The 14,707-nt window shown below is 38.4% G+C and overlaps 1 protein-coding gene across 1 annotated transcript; it reads right to left on the reverse strand.

The window, feature by feature from the left end:
- Window positions 1-1,569: 1,569 nt before the first annotated feature.
- On the reverse strand, window positions 1,570-14,707 carry LOC140940212 (vesicle transport protein GOT1B-like). Its single transcript, XM_073389130.1, has 5 exons — window positions 14,566-14,707; window positions 14,396-14,487; window positions 5,801-5,979; window positions 3,707-3,788; window positions 1,570-2,278 (listed from the first exon to the last, which is right to left on the reverse strand). The coding sequence occupies exons 1-5, from the start codon at window positions 14,588-14,590 to the stop codon at window positions 2,234-2,236; spliced, it is 423 nt and encodes a 140-aa protein (XP_073245231.1). The 5' UTR covers window positions 14,591-14,707; the 3' UTR covers window positions 1,570-2,233.

Genomic DNA, 14,707 nt, shown 5'->3' on the forward strand with positions numbered 1-14,707 from the left:
TTACTTTTTACAAATAAAGTCGGGAAGAATTCTCGATATTTTGTGGGTTTTTTAAATAAAACAGTTATTGCATTCGCGCTTGTTGGATATGAGATGATTATAGCCAACTCGCTCATATCCAACGCGCACTCCTGGAATAATTGTTAAAGAACACCATACACGTATTGTTACCTGACATGTTTTGTATTGTCATTCTTATAGCTAAAAACGGGGATTTTTGGCTGTTTGACCGGTGCGTTGGACATTTACCTTTGCAAGTGTGGTTTGGAAACCCTGCGTGGTTTAAGTTGCATAACTGCATGTGTTTTTGTAACCTTGTTCGCATCTAAGGGCCTGTTTACGTGGAGGTGGGGGGACCCCAGGTAGGTGAGGTAACCCGCTTAGGTGGGCTAACCCGCCTGTCCATATAATCTCTTATTTTAAGTTGATCACGTTTACATAATAGATGGGGTGATCATATGAGAGATTATATGGACAGACGGGTTACCCCACCTAAGCGGGTTACCTCACCTACCTACCTGGGGTCCCCCACCTCCATGTAAACAGGCCCTAAGACACGCGAAATTTTTCTTCTAACCAGAAACGTCAATTAAAGGAACTTTAATCGGTCAAGTTCGCGAAATAAGATGACCCGACGAAGGACAGTTGTCAAGGAACAAAGGAGCTTGTCACTTGACAAAAAATTTAAAATTTTAGGCCTCCACGGGTCCGGAAAATTTTTGACCGGACGAATTCTTTACCTTCCCGTTTACACAAAACCGTCCAAATTCTGTTACAGGTTGCAGTACTGTCTGCCGTTCAAAACTGGCACGGTACCGCGTGTTCTGTGTAAACGAAAGGCGGATCCGTGCAAGTTTTTCTCCGTTCAAAAACGTTTCCGGACTCGTACGCGTGTAAACGGGGTCTTAACATGCCGATAGATAACTGAAAGGATTAACATGGTTTTCGTTAATTCCTTTTATCTTTCTTTCCTTCATAGTTTGCGTTTGTCCCACGCAGAAAAAAAATTATCATCAAGTTTCATTTCATGGGCATGATCCCGGAAATAAAGTCAACCTTTCTCAGAAAGTTATCTTTTTCCGTAGACAACGAGAAGGTGGGGCGCGTCTCGCCTTTCTCGCGTGGGGAGATTTTCACGCGCGCTCGCGTTTCGCTCGCTCTACTATCCCTGAGAAAAAATTGGGACTACTCGTAGTATATCTTTTTCGGTGAATTAAGACCATGTGGGGACAAAAATTAGGAAGGGACATCAAACTGAAGAGTCAGAAAATGATAACTTTGAATATTTTCTTGCTATCCCTTCCCCGCCCCCCCGCCCACCTCTCCCCTTGCCGTCCTGCGGGCCAATAGGAAGCGAGCAGGGAAGCGAGCAAAGCTGGAGACATGGCTGGATTGTAAGGATAGAAGGTGATTACTGCTCGGTATTATAGGAATTTATATCTAAGGAAGTATCTATTCTAAGTTCTAAGTTGTCAGGTAGTCAACAAATCAGAGTTGTTGTTCTGATAAAAAAAAATCATGTTTAATCATAGTAGAACAGCTACCACTTTAAACGTCACTGGAGGTGTAGTCTGTACATAACGTACGAGCTGCAGACTGCAAAACAGTCGGTTTTTTCCGAAACTCCATTGGTTCTGCATCCAAAGCACCGGCGTGAAATTTTCACTCAAAGCACGTGGGCCTCACACGTCCGTAAAGCGTGTGTGGCGAGAACGGAAAACGTAGAAAACGTATTTTTCGCGTCTCTCTCCAATCTCACCCTCCGTTTTAAACCTCACCCTAGGTCTTTCCTTTGACCGCTCTTGAGCGCGTTATTAACCTTGGCAAAAATATGGGCTATTTTGCAGTCTATGTGAGCTGCTGTACGATTACGCAATATAGGTATCAGAGAATTCGAAATAGGAGTGTCATTTTAATACTAGAAAACCAATCATACTCGGACATCTCTGATAGGATATATAGTCTTGCGGCGAAGTCTAACCCAGTACGAACATCAGCGGTGTGTTAATTGTAAAATAGTCTCTGTGTCTCTGTGCTAAACCAACACCCTCAATGACAGAGAACACACCGCGTACACCCACAACTGGGCCTCAAGTATAATGCATTACGAAATGAACTGAGGGTCAAGTACAAACTCAGTCGTCACAATGTGTTCAGTTATGCATGGTGTTATGGAGTCTCCGTCGGTGAGGGTTCACAAGCGCACATCTTGTGATTTATACTTGTACTGACATCAAACCATTGAGTTACTGCCATCTCCTGCTAATCTACCCACTACCTAAACATGAAACAACAAGGGTGTGATTAATTAAAGGTGCTGGTCAACCTGAAAAGTAACCTCTCATGTAGCCTGAGTATGTGGCGTTTCTGAGGGAGGGGGGGGGAAGGAGAAATAAAAATCTCCTTTCCTCTAACCCCTAAGGAAGACCTGACATTCAGGCTACATCTCATGGGAAAGTATACACCTCATGTAGGCTCCAGGGTATTCATTAGGCATCGGAGATCGGAGAATTCTTCGTTTACTGCGCATAATTCTCCGGCAAACGTTTGGTAGCCTATGACTATTTTATATTTAGACGAGGAGCCTCTTTCAAACTATTCTCCTTTTTCCTACCACTAAAATTCTTACTAGGCAATGAAAACCCTGAGCCTGCGAGCGAGCTCTCAAAAGTAAGGCAAAACGAGCCGCGTGAGAATGCGCGACCATCTTGCGTGACTTCTCGCGACTCCCCTAAATGGAGAGCTTGCTCACAGGCTTGGGGAACTGCCGCCCCAATATTGGAAAGCGAGAAGACGCTGGGGACGAGGTTGGGGAAAGCAAAAACCAAGAGTTAAAAAATTCAAAATAAATGGATGGCTAAGCAGACTGGCAGATGACTCAACATTCAGCCATATAGCGATTTGGTACATAAAGCTGCAGTCAACTTTTAAATCTACAAACACCAATAATATTTTTTTTTTTGCACGACATCAGCCTTGAGGTATCCATCAGCTTGAAATTCTGAGATCCAAACACCAGTAGTTTTTTTGTCAAGATAATGAATAATCAAAAAAAGAACTACGAAATTAATACAAGAAATACATAAACAAAATCTGACCTTTGGTTGAACAAGATGTCCCTACATGACATTGTTTACTAAATTTTTAAAAAAAAGTTAAGACAGAATCCATCTAAAAATTGAGTCATTGCAATGTTCAGTGGATAAAAACCTGGTACTAGAATAATTGAAAGCATATAATATTGCATTCTTTTTTTTTTACATTTTTCAAGGGCTATAGATGTAATTAGTTTTCTGCAATAACACCAAAGAAAATTTCTTAAGAGAGCCAGAGAAAATGAATGTCAAATTTCACAAAATGACATCTTACACATGAAATTTTCAGAATTTTACCTGTGTTTCACAATTCTTAAGAAATGTGACATTTGTTTTCTCGAGCTCCCATGGGAAATTGTCTTTGCTGTTATTACAGATAACTTATTACGTCTATAGGCTTTGAAAAGTGTAAAAAAGAATGCAATACTGTTTAAATTATTCCGGTACAAAGTTTTTGTCCGCTGAAAATTAAAAATTACTCAATTTCCTAGTGGATTCCGTTTTTTGCATCAATTGAATTCCAAAAATAATGGTCCAGTTTTGTTTCTTATTTTGTTATTAGGCATTGACACTGCTTCCTGTCAACTGTTGCAACGGATGACATTACATACCTGACTTATTCCTGGAAAGTTCAGTACATTTCCAATTATTGGTACTCTTCTTAAAAAGTTAATTACAACAGGAAAAAATCCGCTGAGGAAAAAAACAGAAGATGTTACCATGTTATAGTTATAAAAAAGTACTTTACACATGCACAATAGTTAGTTCTCTAGTGAAAGGGCTTTTGGTAGGCTAGCATGAAAAATTTCAAATTGTAAGCCACAGATTTTACAGATCTCAAGCAGGAGCCCATAACCCGGAGCGTTCAACTGCCATAAATTTCTTGCAACGGCGTTTTTACAAGTGAGTTTATTTTTAGATAAGCTTCTCCCGTGAAAAATAACTGTTCCACGAGGTCAATTCCTCCATTTGCTCGTCATTTAGACTGTTAGTACCTCGCTTGGACGTTTTCACAGTCGGCTATTTCGAAGATGATTTCGATTTAATTCCCTTTGCGTGAATTTTGCAAATTTGGCTAGGTTTTGCAAATCTTGCTCTGAACTGCTAGTTTCCGTGTAAATACTGAAATTGTTGCTTGAAGTACTGTCCGAAGACTCCTCTGAAGATTCCTCACGAATGTCTGCCTTTTTTTTTTCAATGAGGAGTTGTCCTAGTTACATATTAAATGTTTATCATTTATGACACAATTGCTAGTGATTGGCTTTTTGAAAGCAATTCGCTGGAAAGGCTTATCTAAAAATAAACCTACTAGTGAAAATGCCGTTGCATAGGCGCAGTATGGAAGTTAGACGCTCCGGGTTATGGGCTCCTGTCTCAAGTTAACCCATTGTCCCATGAACCACCCGTAACCACCCATGTGGATCCACATCCCTTCTTCCGCATCTGACATCATCAGTTTCAATGGTAAAGGACAACTTACACCATACCAGAGTGAGCACAATTTAGTCAAGGAGGCCAGAGAAAAGGCAAAAAACCATGTAATGTGAGTTGACCCAAAAATTTCATGAAAATCTTGTTCCACTACCCACCTACCTCTCCTTTCATCATTATCCTAAGATCCTACAAGCTTTCCCAAAAACTTTTCCCAGCAAAATGATGCCTACTAAATTCCCGGCAAAAGAAAAGAAAATGAGGCAAGAAAAGAAAAAGAAGAGGGGAGGAGAGAAAGTGAAAAAATAAGTCAAAACTGCTGTGTCACTTTTTAAACCCAAAAACTATCTAGAAATTTTCCTCTCTGTAAATTGTACAAATCTGTAAACCTGGTCCCAGTTGTGGAGGCAGCGTGGACGAGTGGTCAGCGCGTCGGACTCACAATCCAGTGGTCTGGGTTCAAGTCCCGCTCTGGCCGCTTGCTGGATTTGTTCTTGGTCGTCCCGAGCTCAAATCCTCGGCCACACTTGTAAATAGCCAACTGGCTGCCCCCAGCCAGTTGGGGTTTTAATTCCTGTTATGCTGTATTTGAATGATTTGTTTTCTAAGTATTTACGGATTGTAAAGTGCTTTGGATCACTAAGAGAAAGGCGCTATCTAAGCGTATATTATTATTATTATTATTATTATTATTATTATTATTATTATTATTATTATTAGTTGTTCAAAAGGTGGATAACGCTATCCATCATATAACTCTCTCTCCACTGGATAGCACAATTGGTTTTCCTAATACTTATCACTGGACAGTGATTTATCCAGTGGACAGTGCTATCCGTCTTTTGAACAACAAGGACCAGATGTGAATACGAATTACAGTCAAGCCAGGTCAAGCGTACCCCCCAAGACCATTAATGAATTATTATTCGAAATTTGAATCCGTTGGTAGTTGTACATATCAGATTCATCTCTACATTCTTGCATGTGTACCACCTCAGTTACCCTGAATTTGATGTAAATGTCTTTTAGGAAATTTAATCCATTCAAAGATTTTCAATCTGACCAAATACAGAGAAGTTCTCAAAAGATTCACTGCTCATTACGCATGCAGGAATGCCCATTTGAATTTGACACTAGTTATGGAAACCACTGACGGATTCATTTTTTAAATAATCAATTCATTTATAGAATCTTGGGGGGTACGCTTGACCTGCCTTGACTGTACAGAATCAAACTCAATGTCTAAGATTTTACAAAAAAAGCACATCACTTACCTAAACAAAAGAACAAATCCATAAGTTTCTATAATCATGCCTATAAGTGGCCACCCAAATAGAACAACCATCACTCCACCAAGGAAACAGGAGCTGCCTTTAAGCTTGTGTTTTTGGAAGAAAAATCTAAAAGTTCTTTCTAATCCAATTACCAATGCTAAGCCAGAGATGAACAGTATCTGAAAATACAGTACCACAAAATTTTTGGTGTACAAGTTGAAAAGTTTACAGTCACATGGGCATGAAGCAGTTTTTTAGGTGCATTATCAGCAACAAAGCAAAATAAAATTAATGTAAACAATAACTTCACCACTTCATGCTTTTGCCATCCTTTTCACCACTGAGGTCTCATTTTATAACACAAACATTTCTCATAATAAAGGAATTTCTTGACACTTTGAAAGCTAATACACTCTCTAATGCACAATTATAAACTTTGATGATTTGGGCCAAAGGGCTGGGCGATCTGAAGGATTCACTCATTACCTCAATAACAACCAACCATTATTAAGTTTATAACCAGCCACCACAAATACACAAACAACAAGTCAAGCCTGTCAGGGGCACCCAGTAACTTGTTTCTGTAAAATAACTTTTCTAAGAAGCAAATAGTGCCTAGAAATTTCTAAAGCTTGTTGGATTACAACCGTTCCATTCGTCTAAAATATTCGGACATTTTCTAATAGCTTAACTATGATTTTCAGAGGTTGTGTTAGTCACATTTTAATACCAAGATATTGCAATTGTTATGAAAAAAAGGTCTCCTAAAACTCTCGGGGTAAAAGGTTTTGTAAAATTTTCTAATGAAAGCAAGGCTACTTCATGTCTTCGTATTTTCCACCAGATCCATAAGGGTAGCTAACACTTTTGCATGAGACGAAAAAGCCACCTAAAACTTTCGTGATAACCAAAGTTTGCCTTAGACATCCGAACAGATAATTAGTTGTTAGGGCAACTTCAAATTAACCAAACAGGCTTCTAAAGCACAGAGAAAACCATTTGAGACACTTCTCGCATATTTGGAAACATTTGGTCGTTGGGTGCCCCTGGCCTGTGCATATACATAATTATGTAAGTTTCAGAACCAAGGCTGTCAATAAGGGCCAGTAGCTGGCTGAAAATTTACGTATAATTTGAGAAAAATTGTGCTTTGTTAGTCCTGATAAATTAGTGAAGGTATAAACCATTTGTTTAAAATCTAGGCCAGCCGATTTCAAAAATCAGTCAAGATTAGAACAAATTTTTGGTAAATATCTTTCCTACATCTGGCCCAAAAAACGAGCTGAAGTCTTGCCTTAAAAAGCTTAAAAATTTTCCTGTTACTTTCATTTCAATGTGAATGTCTGCCATGTCAACATCGATCTTTTCCTGAAACAGCATGCAAGAAACCCACTAAAATAAACAATTATTTTTATTGTGGCTTCATGTTGGTGTCTAATGAATAGGGGGGTGTAAGGGTTTGCGGTGATGCGGTTTTGCTCGATTTTTGGTGCCGTTTTGCGGTGATTTTTATTTAAGTTGTGGTATGGCGGTTTTACAAAAGCAAGCGGTTTGCCATATTTAGAAATTTTCAGGTAATTTCAATGCGGTTTCCGGTTTTCTTACGTTATTCTGTGCGGTATTTACACATATTTCTGTACAGTTTTGCGGTATTGGTACCCCCCTTACAACCCCCTCAATGAAGAATTCTGGTTGGTTTTGGTGCCTTGGGTATCCAAACACCCAAGCTATTTACCATCTTAAATGTTTCAGGCAGTCTCTTTCTTCTTTTACATGTATCCGTGGATATTTCTCATGGTAAATTTATCTCGAGGAAGTCCGGTCACATGCACCATACCAATTTCCCAGGGTACTACGGTAAAAGAGTCCCGTATAACCACACCTTACGTAAATTAACCCATTCGCTCCTAGAGATTTTGCCGAAAAACGCGTTTTGAAGCTAGTCGAGTGGTTTTCTGGTCACTGTCGTGCTATAAAGAGCTAAAACTTACCACAAACTGGTTTACAGGTCGAACACTTCGCGGTCTTCCGATCCAGATGCAAAATATCAGCTTGCGAAGTTCGGGCATGCGCAGAAAGCAAAATTTCGACATAGTTTTTGGGTTTAAAAGTGACACAGCAGTCTTGACTTTTACTTTTCGCTTTCTCTCCTCCCTTCTTTTTTTGCTTTTCTTGCCTCATTTTTTTTTTCTCTTGCTGGGCATTTAGTAGGCTTGATTTTGGTGGGAAGAGTTTTTAGGAAAGCTTTTAGGATCTTAGGATTAGGCGAAAGGAAAGGTAGGTGGGTAATGGGACAAGATTTTCATGGAGATTTTCAGGTCAATGTCACGTGGTTTTTTGCTTGTTTCTCCGGTGTCCTTGACTGAATTGTGCTCATTCTGGTATGGTTTGAAAGATCTCTTCACTCTGCACAAGTTAGTGAAGAAAGTTGTCCTTGACCATTAAAACTGATGACGTCACAATGGGTAGAAAGGACCTGGATCCGCACGGGCGGTTACGGGCGGTTCAGGGGCGAATGGGTTAATCAAAAAACCTAAAAATGGCCTTTTACCAACTTTTTCACCTGATTTGACATGAAATAGACAGATTTGGTTGTTTTATGCTGAAAAGTGGATTTTTTTCAAAAAGCTTGGTCCTTTGCTTAACCCATTCGCTCCTAGAGATTTTGCCGAAAAACGCGTTTTGAAGCTAGTCGAGTGGTTTTCTGGTCACTGTCGTGCTATAAAGAGCTAAAACTTACCACAAACTGGTTTACAGGTCGAACACTTCGCGGTCTTCCGATCCAGATGCAAAATATCAGCTTGCGAAGTTCGGGCATGCGCAGAAAGCAAAATTTCGACATAGTTTTTGGGTTTAAAAGTGACACAGCAGTCTTGACTTTTACTTTTCGCTTTCTCTCCTCCCTTCTTTTTTTGCTTTTCTTGCCTCATTTTTTTTTTCTCTTGCTGGGCATTTAGTAGGCTTGATTTTGGTGGGAAGAGTTTTTAGGAAAGCTTTTAGGATCTTAGGATTAGGCGAAAGGAAAGGTAGGTGGGTAATGGGACAAGATTTTCATGGAGATTTTCAGGTCAATGTCACGTGGTTTTTTGCTTGTTTCTCCGGTGTCCTTGACTGAATTGTGCTCATTCTGGTATGGTTTGAAAGATCTCTTCACTCTGCACAAGTTAGTGAAGAAAGTTGTCCTTGACCATTAAAACTGATGACGTCACAATGGGTAGAAAGGACCTGGATCCGCACGGGCGGTTACGGGCGGTTCAGGGGCGAATGGGTTAAAAGTGCAGCATTCAAAAAAAAAAAAAAACGTTTTAAGCAAAGAAATGCTTCTGCCTGTTTGTTCAGAAATTAACCCTGTACCTGTTTTGTAGGCACACAATATTTTGCTCATTTGAATTGTGGATAGTTTTATTACAGACAAAAACTCACACAAACGGAATACTCTTGAAAAACGCTTTTCAACATGTAGACTGAACAATCTATCAGTGATTGATCTTACCATCCTGCGAGATGCCTGCTGTGAATTATTTTGCGTCTTTAGGGACTTTAATACTACAGGTATGCAGGGCACAGGGCCAGGGGTGACAAACTCACTGTTCATAAGGAGATGCTCCAAGTTATCAGGCAAATATAGTTTGTGAGACTTATCAAAATGGAACATGGCAATCTCTTATAAAGAGAACAAATACATTGTATTCTTGCTATAGTTACATGTAATAAGTGTTGTTTTACAAGTCTTACAAATCCCCTAAGGCAATTTTATCATACTTTACCAGAAATGAGACTCCAATTTCATTAATAATTGTGATTATCTTTGTGATTAGCTAATTGGATTGTCATAATTCAATTATATCATTAGAATGTTTCTGAGATAAAGGCATTATTTAGCGCAAGGATACAAAAGAGGTTCCTTTTTCAATTTAACTTTTATCTCATCATGCACATGTAGTTCAAACAAGTTTGTGTTGGAGAAAATTAACAGAATTGCAATAGAATGCCATTTTACCATAGCTAAAGTTATGCCATGACAACAATGACACTCTTGTTCAATTAATACTACTAAACAGTGTCAAATAGTATCGCCTGTTTACAAACACATCTAGCTACCAATGAATGGAGGTCAAACTTCTGAATCAGGTCAAACTATTTTAAGTTACTTTATTAAAACAAACAAGACTGATAACAGAAGGTTGAAAAACAACAGGAAGTCACAAAGAAAAAAAGACGGGCGGATGTCTACATGTTCACTTGACTGTCTTATTGTTTTTGAAAATCATGCCTTACTCCACCTGCCTTTCTGGGAAATTTTGTTTCCTGACAGGAAACAGGCGTGCATGGATGAAATACATGCAGCTGTAGATCCAAGTCAAGTCTACAGACAGTGAAATAATTATTTGCTGTTGTGGAGGCTGACAAATAGCTATTCCTTTTAAACTACGCTCAAATAACTAAGACAAATAATAGCAAAACTATTTACTATCTAACTTTCTAACTTATAAATGCTACATGACTCAAGCTTCTCCAAAGGGAAAAAACATTTTGACGGCTTTGACGAGATACAAGTAACACTATTTACGTATTATTTTATCACATGATAAAGGGAAGTTACGTCAAAAAAATAATTTGGTGGCAAGGATCAAACAGGCTTCAGATACCTAGTTAAAACTATTAGACTTATTTATGATATCCAAAACGGAAATACAGCCACTGTAGAATTATAGATTAGTATGAGTCTATTAATCTGGTAAAAAAATTATGCTGTTTTTATATTCAATTTTCTAAGCCAAAGAAATCTTGGATCAATATTAAAAGAATGGAAAAAACTATAGTAGAAGTTAAGCCACTGAAAAAACTCTTAGAAGTTATATCTAATCATAATATTATCAAGTGTACAACTGCCATGCTTCACCTTCTATTGACTGCGTGTTTATTTAACACAACAAAATAATAATACCTCACTTTACAAGTAAATCTGCAACCTTAATCTATCTCCATAATGTTTGATATGTCCTACAAAGACCACAAAAACACACTGTACTTTCAGGCAAGACTGCTGGTCCAAATGGGTGCAGTCCCTTTCTTGTGCAAGAGAAACTTTAAACTAAAATTCATTACATGAACTTCAAGGCCTCGTGGCTAACAGCGTAATGAAAAAATAGGAATTTCACTTGTTAAAGTATATGAAAGGTTTGGGAAATCTGTCAATAGGCCCAAAGAGCTTACAGGTGCATTTTAAGGCTGTAGAAAAGTTGAGGAAATGTTCTGGCTTAGTGATTTATTCATGTTTTAAAGACAGTTCATTTACAGTAGTTAAAGGGATGCAAAGTTTTAAACTGGGTATGTTGAAGGGGCACCATTAATTTCTCAATAAAAGGTATGCGGAAGGGTTCCTGTTCTATCAAAAATGGCTATAAAGGGTAAGAGGTTGGACCCTGGGGTCAGAGAAGTCTAGGCTCAGGTTTGATTACCGTATGGACAAATCTCTTGGTCTTACAATAACTTAGACATTCTAGTCATCTCAGGTTAGACATTCTAGTCATCTCAGATGAAGATGAAACCCCATGGGCCGCATCTCAGAGCACTTTCACCGATCTGACTAAATGTGGTACATAAAAGACCCATACTGCTGTCTGTATGTCTACGACGACCTTCTGTGATGTACTGTGCAGAGTTTTCAAGGTGAAATCCCCAAACACAGTCTATTTAAATCATTTTTGCTCATCCACATGCTAAACTATGGAAATACAATGGTGTCCCTTACAGGGCATGCACTGTATCATGTATGTCATCATCCTGTACAAAAACCTCTATTTTCCTCTGTCCACAAGAAAACGAAAAGCCAGCACTATCAAAAAACTCTGCTCTGGAGCCAGACCATTTTCAAAAACTGGCAACTTCAGTGTCCAGAAAAGCTGTTAACATATGGAAGGAAGGGAAAGAGGGGAAAAAAATCTCCATTTACAAAAATCATTTTATCTGAGTATGTGTGGACAGGCTTATTCTCATGACAGTGAGCAAAATCAAGGCAAAGTAGGCAGGGGTTTCAGTAAAATACAAATGTAGATTGATCTGTACACTGCTGGTATCTGACTCCTAAACAATGAAACCTGGGGTTAGATACATTACGCTCAGAACTGTAGAGTCATGCTTTTGAACATCATCCTCAAAACAACAGCATTATGCCGAAAATTATGCTCAGAGAAGAAGTGCTGTGCTCGACTAATCTTGGTTATATTATTATGATGCCCTTTTCCATCCCCACAGCCAAAAACCTTCCATAAGCCAGAAACAAAACATTTTATTGCATTAATTACTAGCAGCCATGGTGGACCGACAACTGGAAAGCCTCAGCAGCCTGGCATAATGATGCAAGGGGGGGTGGGGGGGGGGATCAGGCCTGTAGTAGCCAAGTCTTTGATTATGTCAAATCCTTACTAGAAGCACTTGAAAGTGAAAATTTCTCATTACAGTTATAACTATTATGGAAAGCGGAAACATAAGTTTTGTTATCATCATCATTCTCTTTATGATAAAAAATGCCCATTATACCGGCATTATGCTTGATGCTTCGACAATAGCATTATGCCCAAAATTACGCTGCTGTAATCATGTATCTAACCCTAATGAAACCCCCATGGTTTCAAAACTGTTATTAAATTTGAACCTCTCAACAACTCCTCTTGCGGGGACAGAGATAAGAGACTGTTGTACAACAATGGCCATAATAGGGAGGTACTACTGAAACCTGACACCACTTTTTTGGGAAAAAGCAGTCCACATTTTTATCTTAAATCGCCTTTTTTATGGCATACATGTATTATATACAACACAGTCAAAATACATTAATGAAACAAAAACACATAAAAAATGTCAACAAAATACAGCAACAAAGGTAAAGAGGGTCTATCATTTTTGTAAATTATCCTTTATTTTTAAATGGCTATTGTGAAGATGTTACAGTGTATTTTGCAGCTGAGATGCATTTAACTGGCTGCTAAAATTGTGAAGGGGTGGCTTTAGAGAGGAAGTTAAAAAGAGTGAATGTATGGATTTTCTGCAAGACCAAAAAATGTAGACGTTAATGTAGACAGCCAACCTAGAGGTTTAACGCTGTACTCCTGACAGAGTATACATTAAGTATTGTAGAAAACTTTTCGACACTGGCCAAATAGCAGCTGCTCTGCAAAACTCATAACCGGCGGAGTGAATTGTTCTCAACAAATCATTTTTTTGTGACATTTTGACAAGGTTTCAGATGAGATAAAGCCACATAATGTTCCAAATTTAACTTGACAATAGGACAACGACAACAGTATTGGAGTTTCACCCTTCTTGTATCATAAAGCTGCTTTATTACAGTTTTCTGCAATTGTGTGGAGCTTGTTTTAGAGAGAACATAGTAAATTTTACAAATCTGGTAATCTGTTTCGTTAATGTTATTCATGTTACACTGTCTGGTATGTTGACAAGCTGTCAATTTACAAATGAACCGAACCATGAAATATTAAGGGGTATTTCCAGAATCATGGGGTTTGCAGGTGAGCATTAAGGGGTATTTCCAGAATCATGGGGTTTGCAGGCAAGCATTAAGGGTTATTTCCAGTATCATGGGGTTTGCGGGCAAGAGTTTCCTCTTCACCCCTGTCCCTCCCATTTCCATTTTTTTGCTCTCGCTCCAACTTTCACAATAACTCGATTGGAAATGCTTGCTACCCAGGCTACTAGAGATCTAACATCTGGAGACTGTCTCTTTGGTAGTAACACCTTCCAATATCAATAATCAACCTCCCCCAACCCCCTGATCCTCAAACACAATTATATTAAAATTCTAACATGACTTTGAGGCTTTATAGTCATTTTTCTATATTTGGTTTGGTGTTCTTTGTGCTCAAATCTCTTCTGGGAATTGCGAGACAATGGAGTCGTAAAAAATTTGCATTTTGACCCTAAAGCCTTGGAGTGATGTCAGAATTTTAATATATTGAACATGGTCTATTACAACATAGCTGTGGCTCAGGACATTTTACAAAGTCTCACAAGAGGTAGAGACTGTAAAAATTTTCACTTTTTTCACTAGTGACATGAGAGACCAGGATATTTCTGCCATATCCGGAAGCCCCAGATAATCTGGGAAAGTTGGCATATGCAATTATTATTTAATTTTTGAAAAAATAGTACCATAAGGAAATTAAAACTATTGCAGAGTTGTGGTTAATACTATCTGGGTGGTGCACCTAAGTGGTTCTAGGCTTGTCAGTGGATGAGATTTGCCTTATTGATGTTATTAAAGTTGGAATACAACAGTCATTTCGATGCATTCTAGGAAAGTAAAAAAAAAACAAAAGTAAGGAGAATCAGTATCTTGGTGTTGAGGAATTTAAGATTTAAATACAGCCTCTCAGCTGTAACTCGCATTAGGACTCTAACTCAGATCCACCGCTCAATATTAAAAATTGAAAGGTCTGCTCTGTATCGAATATTGTTAAAATAAACCATGCATGTTAGCTACAATTAATTAAAACGCTTACAATCATTAAGGAATCTAGCTAAAACAACTACCACATGGAAATGAATAAAAGAAAATAATGGAAATTCACTTACATTTCCAATGGCTAAGAGACCTTTGTCAAAAAAGAACAGTACACCGAGAAATAGAAAGAACACTCCAAATCCGGACACTCCAATGCCGATTTCTGCGACACAAAAACCACCCATAAAATTACTAAAAACTCAAGCCAATAAAAAAATTAAAAGCATCAGAGAACGCTTACTTTGGTAATCTGTTATGGGAAGCATTTTCCGAAACGTTTGTGTGAGTTTTATTCAAGTTATAAGCCCATTTCCTGCTAAATATTTTTGATAAAAAGTCAAAAAAGCCACGTCAAATTCTTGACAGCGCATGCGTTTGACTGG

The sequence above is a fragment of the Porites lutea genome, chromosome 6 (assembly GCF_958299795.1).
Source record: "Porites lutea chromosome 6, jaPorLute2.1, whole genome shotgun sequence".
Lineage (NCBI taxonomy): Eukaryota > Metazoa > Cnidaria > Anthozoa > Scleractinia > Poritidae > Porites > Porites lutea.